A 21,293-nucleotide genomic window follows, 5' to 3' on the forward strand; every position below is an offset into this window, starting at 1 on the left:
ACCCTGTCTCTACTAAAAATACAAAAATTAGCTGGGCATGGTGGTGCATACCTGTAGTCCCAGCTATTCAGGAGGCTAAGGTAGGAGAATTGCTTGAATCCAGGAGGCAAAGGCTGCAGTGAGCCAAGATTGCGCCACTGCGCTCCAGCCTGGGCCATAGAGCAAGACCCAGTCTTAAAAGAAAAAAAAAGGGCCGGGCTTGGTGGCTCACGCCTATAATCCCAGCACTTTGGGAGGCTGAGGTGGGTGGATCACCTGAGGTCAGGAGTTCAAGACCAGCCTGGCCAACATGGTGAAACCCCGTCTCTACTAAAAATACAGAAATTAGTTGGGTATGGTGGTGCTCGCCTGTAATCCCAGCTACTTGGGAGGCTGAGGCAGGAGAATTGCTTGAACCTGGGAGGTGGAGGATGCAGTGAGCTAAGATCGCACCACTGCACTCCAGCCTGGGTGACAGAGCGAGACTCCATCTAAAAAAAAAAAAGACATTAAGTTCTTTCAAGCCCACTGCAGCTTGCAGCTGAGGAGGTACCTTCCCAGGAGACTGAGAGGTTAGGACAAAGAGAGCACAGGCTTTTGGGATCACTCAAATCTGGATGAACACTGGCTTCCTTACTAAATGATAAAGCCAGACATTGTGACATGTCTGTGTTACAACAGCTGCTGAAATACAAACTCACTAGTCTTTGTAATCAAGTATTATGAATAACAATGCCATGTCTCCCTCACTGGCTGGGTGACCTTGGACAGGTCACTTCCCTTCAGTGAGTCTAGTTCTCTGCACTCTAAAATGGACACAGGCTGGGGTGTGGTGGCTCATGCCTGTAATCCCAACACTATGGGAGGCCAAGGTGGGCGGATCACTTGGGGCCAGGAGTTTGAGACCAGACTGGCCAACATCGTGAAACCCCGTCTCTACTAACAATACAAAAATTAGCTGGGCATGGTGGCACATGTCTATAATCCCAGCTACTTGGGAGGCTGACGCAGGAGAATTGCTTGAACCTGGGAGGTGGAGGTTGCAGTGAGCCGAGACTGTGCCATGTACTCTAGCCTGGCCAACAGAATGAGACTCTGTCTCAAAAAAATAAAGTAAAATAAAAAATAAAAAAAGTAAAATAAAATGGACACAGGCTGGATGTAGTGGCTCACGCTTGTAATTCCAACACTTTGGGAAGCTGAGGCAGGAGGACCATTTAAGACCAGGAATTCTGAGACCATCTTGGGCAGCATAGTGAGACTCCATCTCTATAAAAAATTTAAAAATTAGCTGGGCATGGTAGCTCATGCCTGTAGTCGCAGCTACTCAAGAGGCTGAGACAGGAGGATCACTTGAGACCAGGAGCTTGAGGCTGCAGTGATCCATGATTGTCCACTGTACTCCAGTGTAGGTGACAGAGCAAGACCCTGTCTTTAAAAATAAAATGGAGACAGTAGTCACTCCAGTCCTCGAGAGGAGAAGAGATGGGAAATCACATCAAAAACAGCATAGTTAGTTAGGCCAGCAGGAGAACTCACGTAGGGCTGGCAGCAGGGTAAGGTCCCAGCTAGGCCCTTTCCCTCCCTGACTTGAGCTACGCACCTTCACGAACCAGACAGGCACAAAGGCCACATAGTAGGCACTCAGCATGGAGCTGACGAGCACTTCCTTCATGCGCCAGTTGAAGTCCATCTTGAGGAACTCCACCTCGCTGCGGATGAGGCTGGGCGACAGGCAGCAGGCATGGGTGGGCATGGCGTCCGGGCCATACAACTGTCTTGTGTGCTGCTTCCACGTCTCTCGCAGTGTCAGGAGGTAGTCCCGGCTCTTCGCCAGGCCGCTGACCGCCTCCCGGGGCCCCACGGAGGCCATGTGGTTGAAGAGGCTTGTCTTGCGGAGGTCGCAATTCAGCTGCAGGAACGGAATGTACATCCCAAACCTGCTGGGGAAGACGGTGGTGAGGGAAGGCCTGCCCGTGGGCCAGGATCCCAACTCTCAGCCACTGAGGGGATCTTCTTTCCTTCCTGGGCCTCAGCTCTCCTGGCTGCCCAGAGGGGAGAATTTACCAGTCCTTCCATCCATCCACCCTCCCATCCAACGGCCAGTCATTCAGCACACGTATTACCACTCGGTACATGCCGAGCACTAAGGGTATAGCAGAAATGCTGACATTGGGGCTACAGTAGGAAGCAAGAGACAAGTCCCTGCACTCACAGCCTAGGGATGACTCACAACAGCAACAGCCCACATTCGCTGAGCATGGCCTATGTTCCAGGCACTGTACTGAATGCTTTCAGGCAAACTCTTTTCTCATAACAACACTATTCATTAGGTACTGTTATTTTGTCCCCTTTTCAGCTGAGGAAGCCATGGCTCAGAAAGGTGAAGTAAATTCCCAAAGCTTACACATTAGTAAGGAAGTGATAGGGCAGGTGGGGGTGGGGCTCAAAATCAGAACTGTTTGGTACCAAAGATCAAGGCACCTGCTCAACAAATCATTATGAGTAGTTAAAAGTGTACACAGAGGACAAGCATGGTAGCTCATTGTCTGTAATCCCAGCACTTTGGGATGCTGAGGTGGGAAGATCACATGAGCCCAGGAGTTCAAGACCAGCCTGGGCAACACAGTGAGACCCCATCTCTACAAAACAAATTTAAAAATTAGGCGGGTATGGGCTGGGCGCAGTGGCTCACACCTGTAATCCCAGCACTTTGGGAGGCTGAGGCGGGCGGATCACGAGGTCAGGAGATTGAGACCATCCTGGCTAACACGGTGAAACTCCATCTCTACTAAAAAATGCAAAAAATTAGCCGGGCGTGGTGGTGGGCGCCTGTGGTCCCAGCTACTTGGGAGGCTGAGGCAGGAGAATGGCATGAACCCAGGAGGTGCAGCTTGCAGTGAGCCGAGATCGCGCCACTGCACTCCAGCCTGGGCGACAGAGCGAGACTCTGTCTCAAAAAAAAAAACAAAAACAAAGACAACAACAAAAAATTAGGTGGGTATGGTGGTACATGCCTGTAGTCCCAGCTACTCAGGCTGAGGTAGGAGGATCACCTGAGCCTAGGAGGTTGAGGCTGCAGTGACCCATGATTGTGCCACTGCACTCTGGCCTGGGGGGCAGAGTAAGACTTTGTCTCAAAAAAAAAAAAAAATACACACACGAGAGGTGTAAGTAATGAGTTGTTATGGGTGCATATGACAACAGCTCTTTAGTTTGCAGAGGAGGGCGGTTCAGGAACAAATATTTATGTGTTTATTATGTACCAGGCACTGAAATGGGCCCTTGAACAGAACAAATCCTTTCCCCTGAGCAGCGCCCTGAGAGCAGGGCTGGAGCTAATTATGTGTGTGGCTGCTATTGTATGCGGAGAAAACTAGATGGGCCCATAGTCTAGAAGAGTAATTATAAAAAGTGAGTAAGCGCCATGCTCATCATAGTAGGGGCTTTTATAAATATTCCCTTTTTAAGCTTGGGGCCTCTCAATTTCCCCAGGTCCTCAGAATTACACACCCCCACAAGGGTTCCTGGGCTGCCCCCAGGAGTTAGGGCTGATCACAATGCTACATTTCTTTTCTTTTCTTTTTTTTTGAGACAAGAGTCTCACTCTGTTGCTCAGGCTGGAGTGCAGTGGTGCGATCTTAGCGCACTGCAACCTCCGCCTCCTGGGTTCAAGCGATTCTCCCACCTCAGCCTCCCGAGTAGCTGGGATTACAGGTACCCGCCATCATGCCCAGCTAATTTCTGTATTTTTGTAGAGACGGGGTTTCATGATGTTGGCCACACTGGTCTTGAACTCCTGACCTCCACCCGCCTCAGCCTCCCAAAGTGCTGGGATTACAGGCATGAGCTACCGCACCCGGCTGACAATGCTACATTTCAGGAGGCAGAGGTTGCAATGAGCCGAGATCACACCACTGCACTCTAGCCTGGGCAACAGAGTGAGACTCCATCTAAAAAAAAAAAAAATCTCCTTTTACTTTTTTCTGGGGGTCCCAAGAAGAAATATCTGAGTGTCCCTGGCAAGTCATTTAGCCTACCTGAGTTTCTGTTTTCCAGTCTATAAAATAGGGATGCTACCATTTTTCCTGTGGTAAGGCTAAATAAAATAGCTTAGAAAATTGTGGTCAATTATACTGTACAGTCCATAATATAAAAACAGAACTGTGGTCAAGAGCATAACCTTTAGGGTCAAATAGGCCTGGATCAAAATCCCAGCTCTGGGCTGGGTGGGGTGGTTCAAACCTGTAATCCCAGCACCTTGGGAGGCAGAGGTAGAGAAACTGCTTCAGCCATGAGATCAAGACCAGCCTGGGCAAGATGGCGAAACCCTTGTCTCTACAAAAAATACAAAAAGTAGCCAGATTACATGCCTATAGTTCCAGCTATTTGGGAGCTGGAGGTGGGAAGATCACCTGATCCTAGCGGGGTTCAAGGCTGCAATGAGCTGAGATCATACCACTGGACTCCAGCCTGGGTGACAGAATAAGACCCTGTCTAAAAAAAAAAAAAAAAAAAAAATCCCAGCTCTGCCACTTACTAGCTCTGTGATTTATGGGAAGTCATTTAACCTCTATGAGCCTCAGTTTCCTTAACTTGCCCTAAATGACACAGCTTGTATTGATCCTACTCTCAGCAAGGTATTACACTAGTGTTCTCATAAATACTGTCTTTTAGTCCTACAACAACCCCTAGCATAGTTTCTGGCCCAGAATAGATGATCAATAGAATTTTGACTAGAAAAGGAAGAGGCCAGTGATTCTATGGGGACAGGAAAAAAGACTAAAATGGGATTCCCGAAATACTCTTCAGGGTATCTTGTGGTAATGAGGGGGTGGGGGCACCTATGTGAACGTACAAAGGTCTCCAGCTTAAACTTAAGGAATCTCGCTGGCTTTGTCTCTAAGAAGGACTGCAGATAGGTCCTATGATCAATTAAATTATTTGGTGACAGACTGCTCTGGCAGGTTAGAAGTTAGAAGCAGCTTCATATGCATGATAGCAGATTCCCTCCCATCTCCTCCACCCTACATGTGAGTCTATCAAAGTAGAAAATAAATCTGTATCAGCAAAAAAAAAAAGGGAGTGAGGGTCATCAGTGCACAAATGATTTGACAAATTTAGAAAGCAGATGGAGACATGATGACAGATGAAGAAGCAGTCATGGTCTAGAGCATTGCTTTCCAACAGAAAGATGAGTCACATAATTTTTATTTTTATTTTTTTTGAGACGGAGTCTGGCTCTGTCACCCAGGCTGGAGGGCAGTGGCAAGATCTTGGCTCACTGCAAGCTCCACCTCCCAGGTTCACACCATTCTCCTGCCTCAGCCTGCCGAGTAGCTGGGACTACAGGCGCCTGCCACCACACCCGGCTAATTTTTTTGTATTTTTGGTAGAGACGGGGTTTCACCGTGTTAGCCAAGATCGTCTCAATCCCCTGATCTCGTGATCCACCCACTTCGGCCGCCCAAAGTGCTGGGATTACAGGCGTGAGCCACTGTGCCTGGCTTTTTTTTTTTTTTTTTTTTTTTTTTTTTTTGAGACGGAGTCTGGCTCTGTCACCCAGGCTGGAGTACAGTGGCAAGATTTCGGCTAACTGCAAGCTCCACCTCCCAGGTTCACGCCATTCTCCTGCCTCAGCCTCCCGAGTAGCTGGGACTACAGGCGCCCGCCACCAGAGTCACATAATTTAGCCACGTTAAAAAAGAGAAGAGATGGGCCGGGTGCGGTGGCTCATGCCTGTAATCCCAGCACTTAGGGAGGCCGAGGCGGGCGGATCACGAGATCAGGAGATCGAGACGATTCTGGCTAACACAGTGAAACTCGTCTCTACTAAAAACACAAAAAATTAGCCGGGGGTGGTGGCAGGCGCCTGTAGTCCCAGCTACTCGGGAGGCTGAGGCAGGAGAATGGCGTGAACCTGGGAGGTGGAGCTTGCAGTGAGCAGAGATCGCGCCACTGCACTCCAGCCTGGGCGACAGACTCCGTCTCAAAAAAAAAAAAGAGAAGAAATTATTATTATTATTATTATTTTGAGACAGTTTCACTCTTGTTGCCCAGGCTGGAGTGCAGTGGCATGATCTCGGCTCACTGCAACCTCTGCCTCCCGGGTTCAAGCGATTCTCCTGCCTCAGCCTCCCTAGTAGCTGGGATTACAAGCATGCACCACCACGCCTGGCTAATTTTGTGTTTTTAGTAGAGAAGGGGTTTTTCCATGTTGGTCAGGCTGGTCTCGAACTCCTGACCTCAGGTGATCCACTCGCTTTGGCCTCCTGAAGTGCTGGGATTACAGGTGTGAGCCACTGCACCCAGCCTTTTTTTTTTTTTTTTTTTTTTTTATGTGAGACGGAGTCTCACTCTGTGCCCCAGACTGGAGTACAGTCGCACATTCTCAGCTCACTGCAACCTCCGCCTCCCGGGTTCAAGAGATTCTCCTGCATCAGCCTCCTGAAATTAATTTTAAGATTCTATTTTACTTAACCCAATACATGCAAATACTATCACTTCAACATATAATGAATATTTTGAGATGTTTTATTTTCATTTTTTTTTATTAAGACAGGGTCTTGCTGTGTTGCACAGGCTGCTGGAGGGCAGTGGCGTAATCATGGCTCACTGCAGCCTCTACCTCCTAGGCTCAGGTGCTGGCACACACCTGTAGTCCCAGCTATTCAGGAGCAATCCTCTGACCTCTCGAGTAGCTGGTACTTCAGGTGCGTGCCACCATGCCCAACTAATTTTCATATTTTCTGTAGAGACAGGGTTCTGCCATGTTGCCCAGACTGGTCTCAAGCTCCTGGGCCCAAGCGATCCACCCTGCTTTGACCTCCCAAAGTGTTGGGATTACAGACGTGAGCCACTGTGCCCAGTCTTAGTTTCTCTTTTTTTTTTTTTTTTTTTTGAGACAGGGCCTGGCTCTGTTTCCCAGGCTAGAGTGCAGTGGTGCAATCTCAGTTTATTGCAACCTCCACGTCCCAGGCTCAAGCCATCCTGCCACCTCAGCCTCCAAAGTAGCTGGGACTACAGGTGCAGGCTACCATGCCCAGCTGATTTTTGTATTTTTGGTAGAGATGGCATTTTGCCAAGTTGCCCAGGCTGGTCTCAAACTCCTGAGCTCAAGCCATCCGCCTGCCTCAGTCTCTCAAAGTGCTGGGATTACAGGCATGGGCCACCATGCCCAGCCTACTTTCTTTTGTGTGTGTGTGTACTAAGGGTTCAGAATCAGTGTGTATTTTACACTTAGAGCACATCTCAACTCAGACTACCCTATTTCATGTGCTCAATAACCAGTGGGGGCTAGTAGCTACTCAACTGGACGGTACAAGTCTAGAATATGCCATGAGCGAACTGGACTGGAGGTGGGAGCTTATCTACCCAGAGCGACCCAAGAGAGACTCTGGCTTGAAGTGGGCACATATGATAGAAGATGAAGTGGGGAGCACGGCTGAATAAATGGGATTAAACAATGACCCATGTTTATTTATAAGAGTCAGTCCCTTTATTCCCCTACTCACCTCATACAACACACCCTGAAGGATTCTTTTCTAAAGAAATTGAGTAAACTAAGAATTGAGATCTCTAATGGCGATATCTTAGAGTAACACCCCCACCACTCCCTTTCTGGCCTACGGAGGCTCAAAGCCTAACAACCAGCACTTCACTCACTCATCCTCAAAGCAAAGCGTGCCAGTCAGTGTGCACTGCCCATGTACTTAGAGCTTCCAGTCAAAGCTCCCACCCCCTTAAACAATGACAGAGAGAAAGAAAATGCACTCCTGCTACTCAGTCCTTCATTTTTACATATAAAGAGACAAGCAAACAAGCTAACTATACTTGGAAAACAAGCAGCATGAAACAGAAAAATTGACCCCAGTGAAAAGATAAAATTGAGGAAAATAAGAGATTTTTTTTTTTTTTGAGACGGAGTTTCACTCTGTCGCCCAGGCTGGAGTGCAGTGGCAATCTCGGCTCACTGCAACCTCCACCTCCCGGGTTCAAGCAATTCTCCTGCCTCAGCCTCCCAAGTAGCTGAGATTACAGGCATGAGCCACCACACCCAGCTAATTTTTGTATTTTTAGTAGAGACAGGGTTTCACCATGTTGGCCAGGCTGGTCTTGAACTCCTGACCTTGTGATCCGCCCACCTTGGCCTCCCAAAGTGCAGGGATTACTGGCGTGAGCCACCACGCCCGGCCAAATAAGAGATTTTTAAAACAAGAATAGTATGCTATGAGAAAAGAACAATCAGCAAACGTAGAGGCCTTAGAGACGAAAAATATGATTGCTGAAAAAATCTCAGTAAAAAAGCTAGAAGATAAAGCTGAGGAAATCTCTCCGAAGGCAATGCACATACAAAGAGAGAGAGAGAGAGAGAGATTAAATATTAGAGAAATATAGGAGAAAAAGACGACCAATCTATGAGGTCTATCATCTGATGAACAGAAATCCAGAGATAATAGAAAAAATTGAGAGGAAGATATTATCAAAGAAATATCAAAGGAAAATTTCCCCAAGCTAAAGAAGTACTCAAATCTCCAGGTTAAAAAAGTCCTAGAGTCCTGATAGGATGAATGACAAAAGTCCCACAACAGACACATCCTTTGAAATTTCAAGTAATCAAAAGATAAACAGAATATTCCTCAATGCTTTCAGAAAGGAAAATACAAGTCATCTATAAAAGAACTGGAATCAAACTCAAATTGGCATCAGACTTCTCACTAGCAACACTGGATACTAGAGACAATGGAATAATAACTGCAAAAGTTCTGAGAATGTGAATTTGAACTTAGAAATCTACATTGAGACTGGGCGTGATGGCTCACACCTGTAATCCCAGCACTTTGGGAGGCCGAGGTGGGCGGGTCACGAGGTCAGGAGTTGGAGACCAGCCTGACCAATGCAGTGAAACCCCGTCTCTACTAAAAATACAAAAATTAGCTGGGCATGGTGGCATGCCTGTAATCCCAGCTATTCAGGAGGCTGAGGCAGGAGAATCACTTGAACCCGGGAGGCAGAGGTTGCAGTGAGCCGAGATCGTGTCATTGCACTCCAGCCTGGGCGACAGAGCGAGACTCTGTCTCAAAAATAAAAAAAGAAAAAAAAAGAAATCTACATTCAGCCAAACTATCAATCAAGTATGAGGGCAGAATAAACACACTTTTAGACATGCAAGGACTCATCTCCAATGTACCCACTGTTAAGGTAATTACCTGATAATTTACTCCAGCAAAATAAGAAAACCAAGAAAGAGGAAGACATGGGATTCAGGAAGCAGGGGGTCCAACCCAGGAGGGCAGTGAAGGGAAGTCCCAGGCTGAAAGCTGTACAGCAGACCTAAAGAGCAAACACTCCAGACTGCAGCAGGAGGAGGAAGGGTTCCAGGAGGGACGCCTTTGTAAGGGGAAGTAGGGAGGAGGAAATGGACTCCAGGCAACAGGCAGTATGACTGAGAGGCTGGATAAACTTGAGGATATGATGAAGGCTCATCATTCTTTTGTCAATAAGAAAAAAGGCAATTAGAAAGTCCAAGAAAAATAAAAAGCCATATAAGAAAGTTATGATGTAAACCTGAAGCAAACTAAAATGTGCTATGATTTTAAGTAACTGACGGAATGTAAGAAAAATCATTTCACCTTGACACTAGGAACGTGTGTGTGTGTGTGTGTGTGTGTGTGTGTAACAGGGTCTTGCTCTATTGCCCAGGCTGGAGTGCAGTGGAACAATCTCAGCTCACTGTAACCTCTGGCATTAGCTGGGCATGGTGGCCTGCACCTGTAGTCCCAGCTACTTGGGAGGCTGAGGTGGGAGGATGGCTTGAGCCAGGGAGGCAGAGGTTGCAATAAACTGAGATTGCACCACTGCCTCCTGGGTTCAAGCGATTCTTATACCTCAGCCTCCTGAGTAGCTGGGAGTACAAGTCCTTTAAAGAAGTCCTTTAAGGCTGGGTGCGGTGGCTCACACCTGTAATCCCAGCACTTTGGGAAGCTGAGATGGACGGATCACGAGGTCAGGAGATCGAGACCATCCTGACTAACATGGTGAAACCCCATCTCTACTAAAAATACAAAAAATTAGCCGGGCGTGGTGGCGGGCGCGTGTAGTCCCAGGTACTCGGGAGGCTGAGGCAGGAAAATCGCTTGAAACTGGGAAGCGAAGGTTGCAGTGAGCCGAGATTGCACTATTCCACTCCAGCCTGGGCAACAACAGCGAATCTCCATCTCAAAAAAAAAAGAAGTCCTTTAAAAAAATGTTCCTGCCGGCCAGGCGTGGTGGCTCACACCTGTAATCCCAGCACTTTGGGAGGCCAAGGTGGGTGGATCACCTGAGGTCGGGAGTTCGAGATCAGCCTGACCAACATGGAGAAACCCCATCTCTACTGAAAATACAAAATTAGCCAGGCATGGTGGCGCATGCCTGTAATCCCAGCTACTCGGGAGGCTGAGGGAGGAGAATCACTTGAACTCGGGAGGTGGAGGCTGCAGTGAGCAGAGATGACCATTGCACTCCAGGCTGGGCAACAAGAGCAAAACTCCGTCTCAAAAAAAAAAAAAAAAAAACAGGCTGGGTGCAGTGGCTCACACTTGTAATCCCAGCACTTTGGGAGGCTGAGGCGGGCAGATCACGAGGTCAGGAGATCCAGACCATCCTGGCCAACGCGGTGAAATCCCGTCTCTGCTAAACATACAAAAAACTAGCCGGGCATGGCGGCGGGTGCCTGTAGTCCCAGCTACTCGGGAGGCTGAGGCTGGAGAATGGTGTGAACCCAGGAGGCGGAGCTTGCAGTGAGTTGAGATGGTGCCACTGCACTCCAGCCTGGGTGACAGAGCAAGACTCTGTCTCAAAAAAACAAAACAAAACAAAACAAAACAAAAAAAAGTTCCTGGCTGGGCTTGTTGGTTCATGCCTGTAATCCCAGCACTTTGGGAGGCCAAGGTGAATGGATCACTTGAGGTTGGGAGTTCGAGACCAGCCTGGCAAACATGGTAAAACCGTCTCTACTAAAAATACAAAAAATTAGCTGGGTGTGGTGGTGCACACCTGTAATCCCAGCTACTAGGGAGGCTGAGGCAGGAGAACTGCTTGAACCTGGGAGGCGGAGGTTGCAGTGAGCTGAGATTGCGTCACTGCACTCCAGCCTGGGTGACAGAGAAAGACTCCATCTCAAAAAAAAAACAAATAAATAAATAAATAAAGAGGTCCAAGACTGTAACTCTGTAACTATAGAGAAGAAATATCATGTATGCATACTACTGGGCCCTGGAGTGAATGGTATTTTCATACACATAATTATTTCAAAGCCACATACTGGTTTTTAACTTTCAGAATTAGGCTTAGACAAAGAATGGAAGGCTTAAACGTGGTTACATAGGAGAATGTGAATGTCAAGCTTGACGATATAAAAGTAAAAATACAGCTGCCAGGAAGTGAAAAGAGGAAGAGGGGAGGAAAAGTGGTTGGGTAGGGTGCCTAATATTCTTGTCTTACATAAAAAGGATTCAAGATACTGACTACTGTTGATGGAAAAAAAAAAAGTATAGGGATACTTATACTAGCGACAAAAATAACCAACAGAAAATTAAAAATATTAAAAGCTATCAATTACTGGGAACAATAAGGATGGGATGGTGAGCTAAATCATCTGTCATTGCAGGGCATCAATATACTTGCATATGTGTGTATGTGGTATGTTTGTATATGCGTAGAACATTTGTTTCCAGGATATACAAGAAACCAAAAACATTGATAATTACCTCTTGGAAAGGAAACTGGGTGGCTGGGAGGCAGCAGTCAAGGGGAGACTTTTTCATGGTATATTCTTTTAAATCTTCTGAATTTTAACTATGTAAACCTCTTATTCAATTCTAAAATAAGTCAATAATTTTCTTTTTTTTGAGATGGAGTCTCACTCTATTGCCCAGGCTGGAGTGCAGTGGTGCAAACTCAGCTCGCTGCAACCTCCACCTCCCAGTTTCAAGCAATTCTCCTCCCTCAGCCTCCCAAGTAGCTGGGACTACAGGCGTGCACCACCATGCCTGGCTAATTTTTGTATTTTTAGTAGAGACGGGGTTTCACCATGATGGCCAGGCTGGTCTTGAACTCCTGACCTCAAGTGATCCATTCACCTTGGCCTTCCAAAGTGCTGGGATTACAAGCGTGAGCCACCGCTCCTGGCCAATAAATAAATTTTTAAAAAGAATAAGCAGGCTAGGCACAGTGGCTGATGCCTGTAGTCCCAACTACTCAGAAGGCTGAGGTGGGAGGATAGCTTGAGCCTGGGAGGCAGAGGCTGCAGTGAGCCGAGATTGCACCACTACACTCCAGCCTGGGCAACAGAGCCAGACCCTGACTCAGGGTCTTGTCACTCAGGCTGGAGCGCAGTGGCACTTTAGAACTGGATAATAGGTTTACAGACTCTGTCTCTAAACAAACAAACAAACAAACAAACAAACAAAAAACTCCAGAAAGTAAAAGAGACTGCTATTGAAGAGTGGGACTAAAAATCTCAAAGCAGGACTGGAGACTAATGTTTTTCTCTTTATTTATTTATTTATTTTTAGAGACACGGTCTCAGTCTGTTGTCCGGGCTGAAGTGCACTGGTGTGATGATGGCTCACTTCGGCCTCAAACCCACCAGCTAAAGCAATCTTCTCACCTCAGCCTCCCAAGTCACTGAGATCACAGGCATGAGCTACCATGCCCAGCAATGGTTTTCATTATAAGCTTTTTAGCACTATTGGATTTAATTTTTTACAATATGTTTATATTTGGTCAATAAACATTTTTAAATTAAATAATGAAAAATAAAGCATAATATGGACATTGCGTGTTATCTGCATCCAGGAAAAAAAGATTCACCAGGTAGTAACCATAAACTTTCAAATTAAGGCAACTCTTTTTTTTTTTTTTTTTTTGAGACGGAGTCTCACTCTGTTGCCCAGGCTGGAGGGCAGTGGCACGATCTTGGCTCACTGCAGGCTCCACCTCCCAGGTTCACACCATTCTCCTGCCTCAGCCTCCCGAGTAGCTGGGACTACAAGTGCCATCCACCACGCCCGGCTAATTTTTTGTATTTTTTTAGTAGAGACGGGGTTTCACTGTGTTAGCTAGGATGGTCTCAATCTCCTGAACTCGTGATCCGCCCGCCTCGGCCTCCCAAAGTGCTGGGATTACAGGCATGAGCCACCGTGCCCGGCAGGCAACTCTTAAGTTCTAACCAGTGCAACCCTTTCGAAGTACAATTTGTTAATAACTACGAAAAATCTAAATGAACTTATCTTTTGGTGTAGTTAATTCTTCTGGGAATCTACTGTGCAGAGATATTGGACACATATGCAAAGATATATGCCTCATTGTTATGAATAAGGAAAAGCTAGAAACAACTTAAAAGTTTGCCAGTAGGACAGGCACAGTGGCTCACGTCTGTAATCGCAGCACTTTGGGAGACCAAGGTGGGTGGATCACGAGGTCAGGAGATCGAGACCATCCTGGCTAACACGGTGAAACCCCGTCTCTACCAAAAATACAAAAAATTGCCGAGCATGGTGGCTCACGCCTGTAATCCCAGCACTTTAGGAGGCCAAGGGGGGCGGATCACCTGAGACCAGCCTGACCAACATGGAGAAACCCCATCTCTACTAGAAATACAAAATTAGCTGTGCATGGTGGAGCATGCCTGTAATCTCAGCTGCTTGGGAGGCTGAGGCAGGCGAATTGCTTGAACCCGGGAGTTGGAGGTTGCAGTAAGCCGAGATTGCACCACTGCACTCCAGCCTGGGCAACAGAGCAAGACTCCGTCTCAGAGAAAAAAAAAAAAAAAAGTTTGCCAATAGAAGACAAATAAATTGTGAAAATTCTATAACATAGAATACTGTGAGGCCATTAAAAAAATGAGGCAGCTGGTCATGATGGCGCATGCCCATAGTCCCAGCTACTCAGGAGGCTGAGGTGGGAGGATCGCTTGAGCCGAGGAATTCTAGGCTATAATGTGCTATGCCGATGAGGTGCCTGCATAAAAGTTCAGCATCCATATGGTGACCTCCTGGGAGTGGGGGACCACATAATTGCCTAAGGAGGGAATGAACTGGTCCAGGTTAGAAATAGAACAGGTTGGCCGGGCGCAGTGGCTCATGCCTGTAATCCCAGCACTTTGGGAGGCCGAGGCGGGCAGATCATGAGGTCAGGAGATCAAGACCATCCTGGCTAACACAGTGAAACCCTGTCTCTACTAAAAATACAAAAAATTAGCTGGGCGTGGTGGCGGGCGCCTGTAGTCCCAGCTACTCAGGAGGCTGAGGCAGGAGAATGGTGTGAACCTGGGAGGCGGAGCTTGCAGTGAGCCAAGATTGTGCCACTGCACTCCAGCCTGGACGACAGAGCAAGACTCCGTCTAAAAAAAAAAAAAGAAATAGAACAGGTCAAAACTCCTGTGTTGATCAGTAGTGGGAACAGACCTGTGAATAGCCACTGCACTCCAGCCTGGGCAATACAGCAAGACCCTCATCTCTAAAATAAAATAAAATAATGAGACAGACCCACATGTATTGGCATAGAAAAATATCTGTTATATGATTAAGTGAAAAGTGTGGTAAATTGTACATCATGCATAGCATAATACCATTTTTGTTTTTTAAAAAACTGCATGTGGCCGAGCACGGTGGCTCATATCTGTAATCCCAGCACTTTGGGAGGACGAGGCAGGCAGATCAGTTGAGGCCAGGAGTTTGAGACCAGCCTGGCCAACATGGTGAAACCCCATCTCTACTAAAAATACAAAAAGTAGCCAGGCGTGGTGGTGGGCACCTGTAATCCCAGTTACTTGGGAGGCTGAGGCAGGAAAATTGCTTGAACCCAGGAGGCAGAGGTTGCAGTGAGCCGAGATCGTGCCATTGCACTCCAGCCCGGGTGACATAAGACTGTCTCAAGAACAAACAAACAAAAAAATTGCATGTGTGTGTACTTGCACAGAAAATATTTTGGGAAAATACGCCGCCAGTAATGGATTTCTGGGGGAATAAGACTATGTGGGACTTTCTTTTTCCATGTTAAAAGCTTCTGTAAAGTTTAATGTTTTTATAAGACACACGTGTCACTTTTTTTTTTTTGAGACAGGACCTCATTCCAGTTGCTTAAGCTAGAGTACAGTGGCACAATTTCGGCTCACTGCAGCCTCAACCTCCTGAGCTCAGCTGATTCTCCCACCTCAGCTTCCTGAGTAGCTGGGACTATAGGCGTGCCTCACCACACCTGGCTAGTTTTTTATGTTTTTAGTAGACAGGGTTTTGCCATGTTGCCTAGGCTGGTCTCAAACCCCTGGACTCAAGCAATCTGCCTGTCTTGGCCTCCCAAAGTGCTGGGATTACAGGTGTGTGCTACTGCGCCTGGCCACATGTCACTCTTATAATTAAAAAGTAGATATAAGTGAAGGAAGTGTGACCGGGCTCCCATGCCAGCGCCTTTTTGGACATGCAGGGTAGAAAGGGGGAGGTGCCAGCTCTGAAGCTTCCCAGAGACCAGGATTGACCCAGCTTGGGGAATTCTGTGAACCAGAAAACCTAGGGGTTGGGAAATGACTGTTAATGCTCAGGCAGCCAGGAGCCTGCCCCAGAAGCAGCCAGATCCAACACCTCACCAAAGTTCTCCCTGATGCAAGGCCAGAAATGGGCAGTCCTGGGCACATCCCCAAAACAGTCTCTCCATCCTCAACAATCTAGGGTCTGGTGAGATGGAGAAAGAGAGCAAAAACAGGCACAAAGGCATACACACATGCATATGCAGGCACACACACATGCTTCATGCATAGACACCCACACGCTTCATGCATAGACACCCACACAGAGACATGCAACCATGCAGCTGTTTGCTGGCACACAGACTCAGGGAGATACCAAGAGATTACACAAACACTGAGATACACAGAGAGACACAGAGAAAGGGAAAGAACCAGAGGGAGGGGAAAGGAAGAGCGAGGGAGACAAAGCCCATGCATTCCCTCTTGGGAATGTTCCTTCGGGATATATATGCAGATCTGAGTCCCATTCTGACCTCCCCCATAGTGAGAGCTGGGTAAATTATGCCACCTCAGTTTCTTCTGCAAGAAAAGGCTAATTATCCTGACCTCAGTGAGTGTCATCAGACAGTGTGAGAGGATGTTGCTGCCCGCCTCCGATCTTCCAGATGTGGAGGCCTGGTGAGCCAGCTACGGTCAGGGCAGAGGTCCAGGGGCCAGGTGCTGGGCAGTGAGGGGTGAAGTGAGGGGTACTCACGGATAGCAGAGGAACAGGAGGTTCAGGAAGGAGTAGGTCCTGAAGAGGTGGATGAGGGATCGGCACAGACTCCAGCCTGTTGCCGTGAGAACGGTGAAGCGAGTGAGGAACAGCAGGATGGAGCGAAAGAGGGAGACCTTCCCCCTCTGAGAAGCCTGGGTCAGGGCAAGATAGGACGGGATGGGGCCTTGGATGGAGGCCGAAGGGGCTGTGCCCAAATCCCACCCAGCATGACCTGTGATCCCACCCAGGGAGAGGTGGCACAGCAGGCTGGGCAGAACCTGGCAAGGTAAATCCTTCTCTTTGATGCCCAGTAAACTCCAAGATGGGATGTAACTAATGTTCTTCAACCAAGTCCAAAGGGAGCCCCAAGGAAATACCCTAAGGCTGAAGGGCTGGGCATGTTTCCTTGGCATCCCCAGGGGAAAAGGGGAATCCCAAAGTCCCTGGCCAGCCTCTAGGACCCAATCACCTCCTTCACGATGGACCCAATGAAGCGGCGGCCCAGAACAATGGTGGTCACCATCAGCAAGTTGAAGTCGATCAGATGGAAGTTCTGTCAGGGGGCAGAGGCCTGGGGGTCATGTGGGCCCCTTGCCCATACGCAGGCTTTTTTCATACCCACCTCCCCCTGCCCATTTCTTTCCACAGAGACTGTCCTCATTCTCTGACCTTCATCGGCCTCCAGCTGAGTCAGGCCAGGAAATTACCTAGAGGAGTAGGACAGGACCCCGAGAAGGGAAGTGTGACAGTCCCTGGGATAAGAGAGTGGTATGTGAGCCCTCTTGCTCTGCTCACACATGCCCCTGTCCCTATACTGTTTCTGCACTGAAGTCTTTCCTCCCCTTGAAGCACTCATGTATGCCTGTGGTTCATCTCCACTACTGGATTAAGACTCTCAGCTCCTGGCCGGGCGCGGTGGCTCACGCCTATAATCCCAGCACTTTGGGAGGCTGAGGCGGGTGGATCATTTGAGGTCAGGAGTTCGAGACTAGCCTGACCAACATGGTGAAACCCTGTCTCCACTAAAAATACAAAATTAGCCGGACATGGCAGCACATGCCTGTAATCCCAGCTACTCGGGAGACTGAGGCAGGAGAATCGCTTGAAACTGGAAGGCGGAGGTTGCAGTGAGCTAAGATTGCACCGTTCCACTCCAGCCTGAGCAACAACAGCGAAATTCCGTCTCAAAAAAAAAAAAAAAAAAAAAAAAAGAAAGAAAAGAAAAAAGAAAAAAGACTCTGAGCTCCTTTAGGCAAAATCTTTGTCAGATTCATCTCCCATACACTTACAGTGCCCAATGTGCTACTAAACACACAAGGAGTATTCAGTGAATCATCAGTTTCCTGTTCCTTCAGCACCCTCCATGTTCAGCATGGAGCCAAGTGCACAGTGGTGCTTAGTAGGATATGCTAAACTGAAACCAAAAGAAACACACACACACACACACACGCACACACACACACACGCACACACACACACACACCCTTGTTGGGTACCTACCAGGGAGGTGTGGGAGGGTGGGTGGGAAGGTGGATACCACCACACTGTCTTGTAGATGTTGATGTAGTGAACAAAGAGTGCTATGAGCTGGCAGAAGAAGAGCTGCAACTCAAACAGAATGCTGGCCTGGACTGGCAGCTCGGGGATCTTGCAGTGCTGTAGAGGCACAACAGTTTGGGTGGCCAGAGGAGGGCTGGAGAGGCCTGTTCCAGAACTGCTCCTGACAATGGGGAGGGAACAACATCAGCAGCTGACCTGAGAATCCTACCAGGAAGGGCTTCTGAGGCAAAGGATTGTGGGATAAGATCAGAAAAGCAGCTCATAGCAAGGACGGGGTCTTCCTAATCCTGCTTGTCAGACAAAGGAACCCGACAAAGCCTTTTCCTATCCCTAATCTTATTCAGGTCTTCCAACACCCCCTAGGAGAGAAAGAATTATTAGGTCCATCCTACAGATGAGGAAAAGGAGGCCCAGAGAAGGAAGGCAACTTGTCCAAGCCATCAGCAAATCTGGAGCAGAACTGTAATTAGAATCCAGGCCTTTGGATTTATTCTACCATGTTCCACTGCATCTGTCCAAGTGATCCCTCAACTGAGCTCCCTCTGGGTCTTTTCTGCTGCTTACTCCCCTCTAAGCCCCCACTGGCATCTAGGATTTCACATCTTAGAATCCAGTCAGAGAGAGCCCTGTCCACACTGTCCCTGTGAGGCCACAGTGAGGGGTGAGACAGAGAGGTGGTTTACCTGGTGCGGGAACGAACACTGGTCACCGATGCGCTGGAAGTGTGGCTTCCACCAGAGCCCCCCGAGGATCCTGGCTCACAGAGCGGATTTCGACAGTAAGATGTCCTGTTGGGACCTCTTCGTCCTCCTGTGGGGCTCAACATAAAATAGAGCCTCAAGCCAGGGGGCATATATCAAGGATAACAGCAATGATACCAGCTGCCAGTCACCTAGTATCTCACTTTATCAGTTAATCCTCAGTGAGACCTATGATCTGGCCCCTTCTTACATCTTCAGCTTCATCCCCAATCATTCTCTACCTCACACCCACCCTCTACCACCCGCCCCATGCTCTAAACATCTTGATCTTTCTTTCCTCAGCAAGCCAAGCTCATTGCTACCTCTAGCACTTATTATATCCTATCTGGAAAGCTTTTCCCTGAGTGCCATTTCTGAAGTTTTGATACTTCAAAACTCTCCCCATCACTCTCTCTGCAATTTCTATTCTTTTTTTCCACCACAATTCACTCTCCGAAATTATCTTATGCATTTGTTAATATGCTTATTGCTTGTCTGTCCTATTACAATGAAAGGTCAATGAGGTCAGTTACCTTATCTGTCTTTTTCACTGCTATATCCCCTACCTCAGTGCCCAGCAAGTATATGTTGATGAGTGAATGAACCCAGCAAGGTAGGTTTTTCACACATTAGGAAACTCAGCTTACACTATGTCACAGTATCGTGGCTGGGTCGTGTGCTCTCAACTCTGGTACACATTGGGCCCCATTCAGACATAAGTTTCTGAAGGCCTATAACTCTGGGTACCTTTGGGACAGCTTTATCATCCAGGGCCCCATGATTCAGCTCAAAGGGCATTCTGGGATCTCATAGGCAGGACCCAGGGCCTAAATAAAGGGTCAAGGATATGGCTGGGAGAATCCTGTGGCTGTGGACCGAAAAATTGGACCTACTAGGCTGAGCAGTCTAGCCCAAGCTCCCATGCACCACTTTGCACAAAAGTTCTGCACAAAGCTCCTAAGCACCTAAAAAAGTCACAACCTGACTGGGTGTGGTGGCTCACGACTGTAATCTCAGCACTTTGGGAGGCCGAGGCGGGAAGATCGCTTGAGGCCAGGAGTTGGAGACCAGCCTGGGCAACATGGCGAAACCCGGTCTCTATTAAAAAATATATATATACATATACATATTTTTTAAAAGTTATAACCTGTTCATCTCTCTTCACAGTAACACAGTAGCCTCCATTCACATACACCCCACGCCGTAGCATCTCAGCTCGGAAGCGTTTCCCACACTTCGGAGCCAATTTTGGGCTTGGATGTATGCCCAAAATTATAAACCTCCACAAGTCTCTAAAAAGTACCTGGCGAAGAGCTCTGCCCTCCATAAACCCCCAGACCAGAAGCTCTGTTCATACGCTGTTATACTTGGCTTAGAAAATCCCACACAAACACCCTTAGTCCAGTCCAGAAGCTCTGCCCACACCCACTCTCCTCTCTTTAGAAGCTCTGCACCCACATAAAGCCCCTCAGCCCAGAAGCTCCGCCTACACACAACTGTCAGCCCAGAAACCCCGCCCACAAGCCAATAAAAGCCCTCTCAGCCCAGACGCCCCACTCCAGAACGGGCTCCCTCAGTCGGAAGTCTCCCCGCCCCACCGCCCCCAGTGTAAGCCCCTCCAGCTCAGAAACGCCGACTGCACTAGCGCCCCCTGCCCAGAATCTCCGCCCTTAGCGCTGAAGCCACGCCCACTGGTAAGTCCCGCCCCCCTTTCTAGCCCCGACGAGCGGGTCCTCACCAAAGCCCAAGCCCCCACAGGGCATCGTCTTAGAAGCCCCGCCCACCACCAATGTCCCGCCCCCACAACAGAGGCCCCACCCCGCAAAACGACAGGAGGGGGCGGGATCCCGTCTGCGCTCGCATCCCTTCCCCCTCCCGTCACCGGGCTCCTGTCCGCGTGGGGCAGCAATTAGCAGCCTGGCCATCCTAACCCGCACGCCCGCTCGTTGCCAGGCCGAGCCTGAGCCGCTCTGCTCACCCATCTCCTCCCCCCGGTGCTCTCCGCTTCGCCGCCGCAGCTCCTGCGGGCAATATGTCGGAGGCGACGGCGGCCGGGAGAGGACTAACCGCCGCAGCCCAGTCCCGGGTATCAGCCGCGCGCTCCCGCCGCGCCGCTACATTTGCATACAAGGCGGGCTGGAAGCTGGCGCGCGCTTCTTAAAGGGGCCGCCCGGACGGAGGCGGTGCCTGCGCGCTCTTTGTCTTTGGGTCCCCCACGCCCTTCCTGCAGCTGCTGCTGAAGAGACTCAAGAGGGAGGGGAACGGAACCCACCTCCTGCTCTTCCCGTGCGTGTCTTCTCCCAGCATCTCCTGGACCGGGGCGGCGTGCGGAGCCGCCTCTCCGCTCGCCTGGGGGTGGACCATATCCCTGAGCGGTCCGCGGGCACCTCCAGCCCAGCCCCACGTTGCGCTTCATCCTCTTAGACCTCACTGCTCTTTAGTCCACCCCAGTCAAAACCCAGGAGTCATTTCCTCCCTCCCTCGGCCCCCACATCCGATCTTTGCCTTAGTCTTTGTGAGCCTAAGTCCTAAATATTTCTCACATTTGACGTTACGCACCGTTCTCATTGTCAACACCGCGGTTCAGATCCTGACTCTGCCATTTCCCAGCCTTGCAATCTTGTTTTTTATGCTTTACGATGAGGCTGCTGATAGTCACCGTGTAGGTTTCGGTGAGGGTTAAATGAGATAGAGCATGCAGAACTGAGTCTGTTTTAGTATTAGCCATCATGATGTTTGGAGAAGCATT

The 21,293-nt window shown here is 48.7% G+C and overlaps 1 protein-coding gene across 6 annotated transcripts in view; it reads right to left on the bottom strand.

Moving 5' to 3' along the window:
* TMEM39B (transmembrane protein 39B) overlaps positions 1-20,802 on the bottom strand; it is a 30,040-nt gene extending 9,238 nt beyond the window's left edge. Inside the window, exons 1-7 of one of the 6 annotated variants that reach the window (XM_054464981.2) lie at positions 20,523-20,748; positions 18,488-18,614; positions 17,745-17,964; positions 16,714-16,797; positions 16,242-16,396; positions 4,225-4,317; positions 1,583-1,919 (exon numbers count right to left, since the gene is read on the bottom strand). In XM_054464981.2, coding sequence (XP_054320956.1) covers positions 1,583-1,919; positions 4,225-4,317; positions 16,242-16,396; positions 16,714-16,797; positions 17,745-17,964; positions 18,488-18,614; positions 20,523-20,526 — 1,020 coding nt within the window. In that variant the 5' untranslated portion in view covers positions 20,527-20,748. Of the gene's footprint in view, positions 1-1,582; positions 1,920-4,224; positions 4,318-16,241; positions 16,397-16,713; positions 16,798-17,744; positions 17,965-18,487; positions 18,615-20,522 lie in introns of those variants that run through there. The other 5 variants (XM_054464990.2, XM_054464999.2, XM_054465017.2 and 2 more) reach the window with 5 other exon arrangements.
* Positions 20,803-21,293: the final 491 nt, after the last annotated feature.

Source organism: Pongo pygmaeus, chromosome 1 (assembly GCF_028885625.2).
Source record: "Pongo pygmaeus isolate AG05252 chromosome 1, NHGRI_mPonPyg2-v2.0_pri, whole genome shotgun sequence".
Lineage (NCBI taxonomy): Eukaryota > Metazoa > Chordata > Mammalia > Primates > Hominidae > Pongo > Pongo pygmaeus.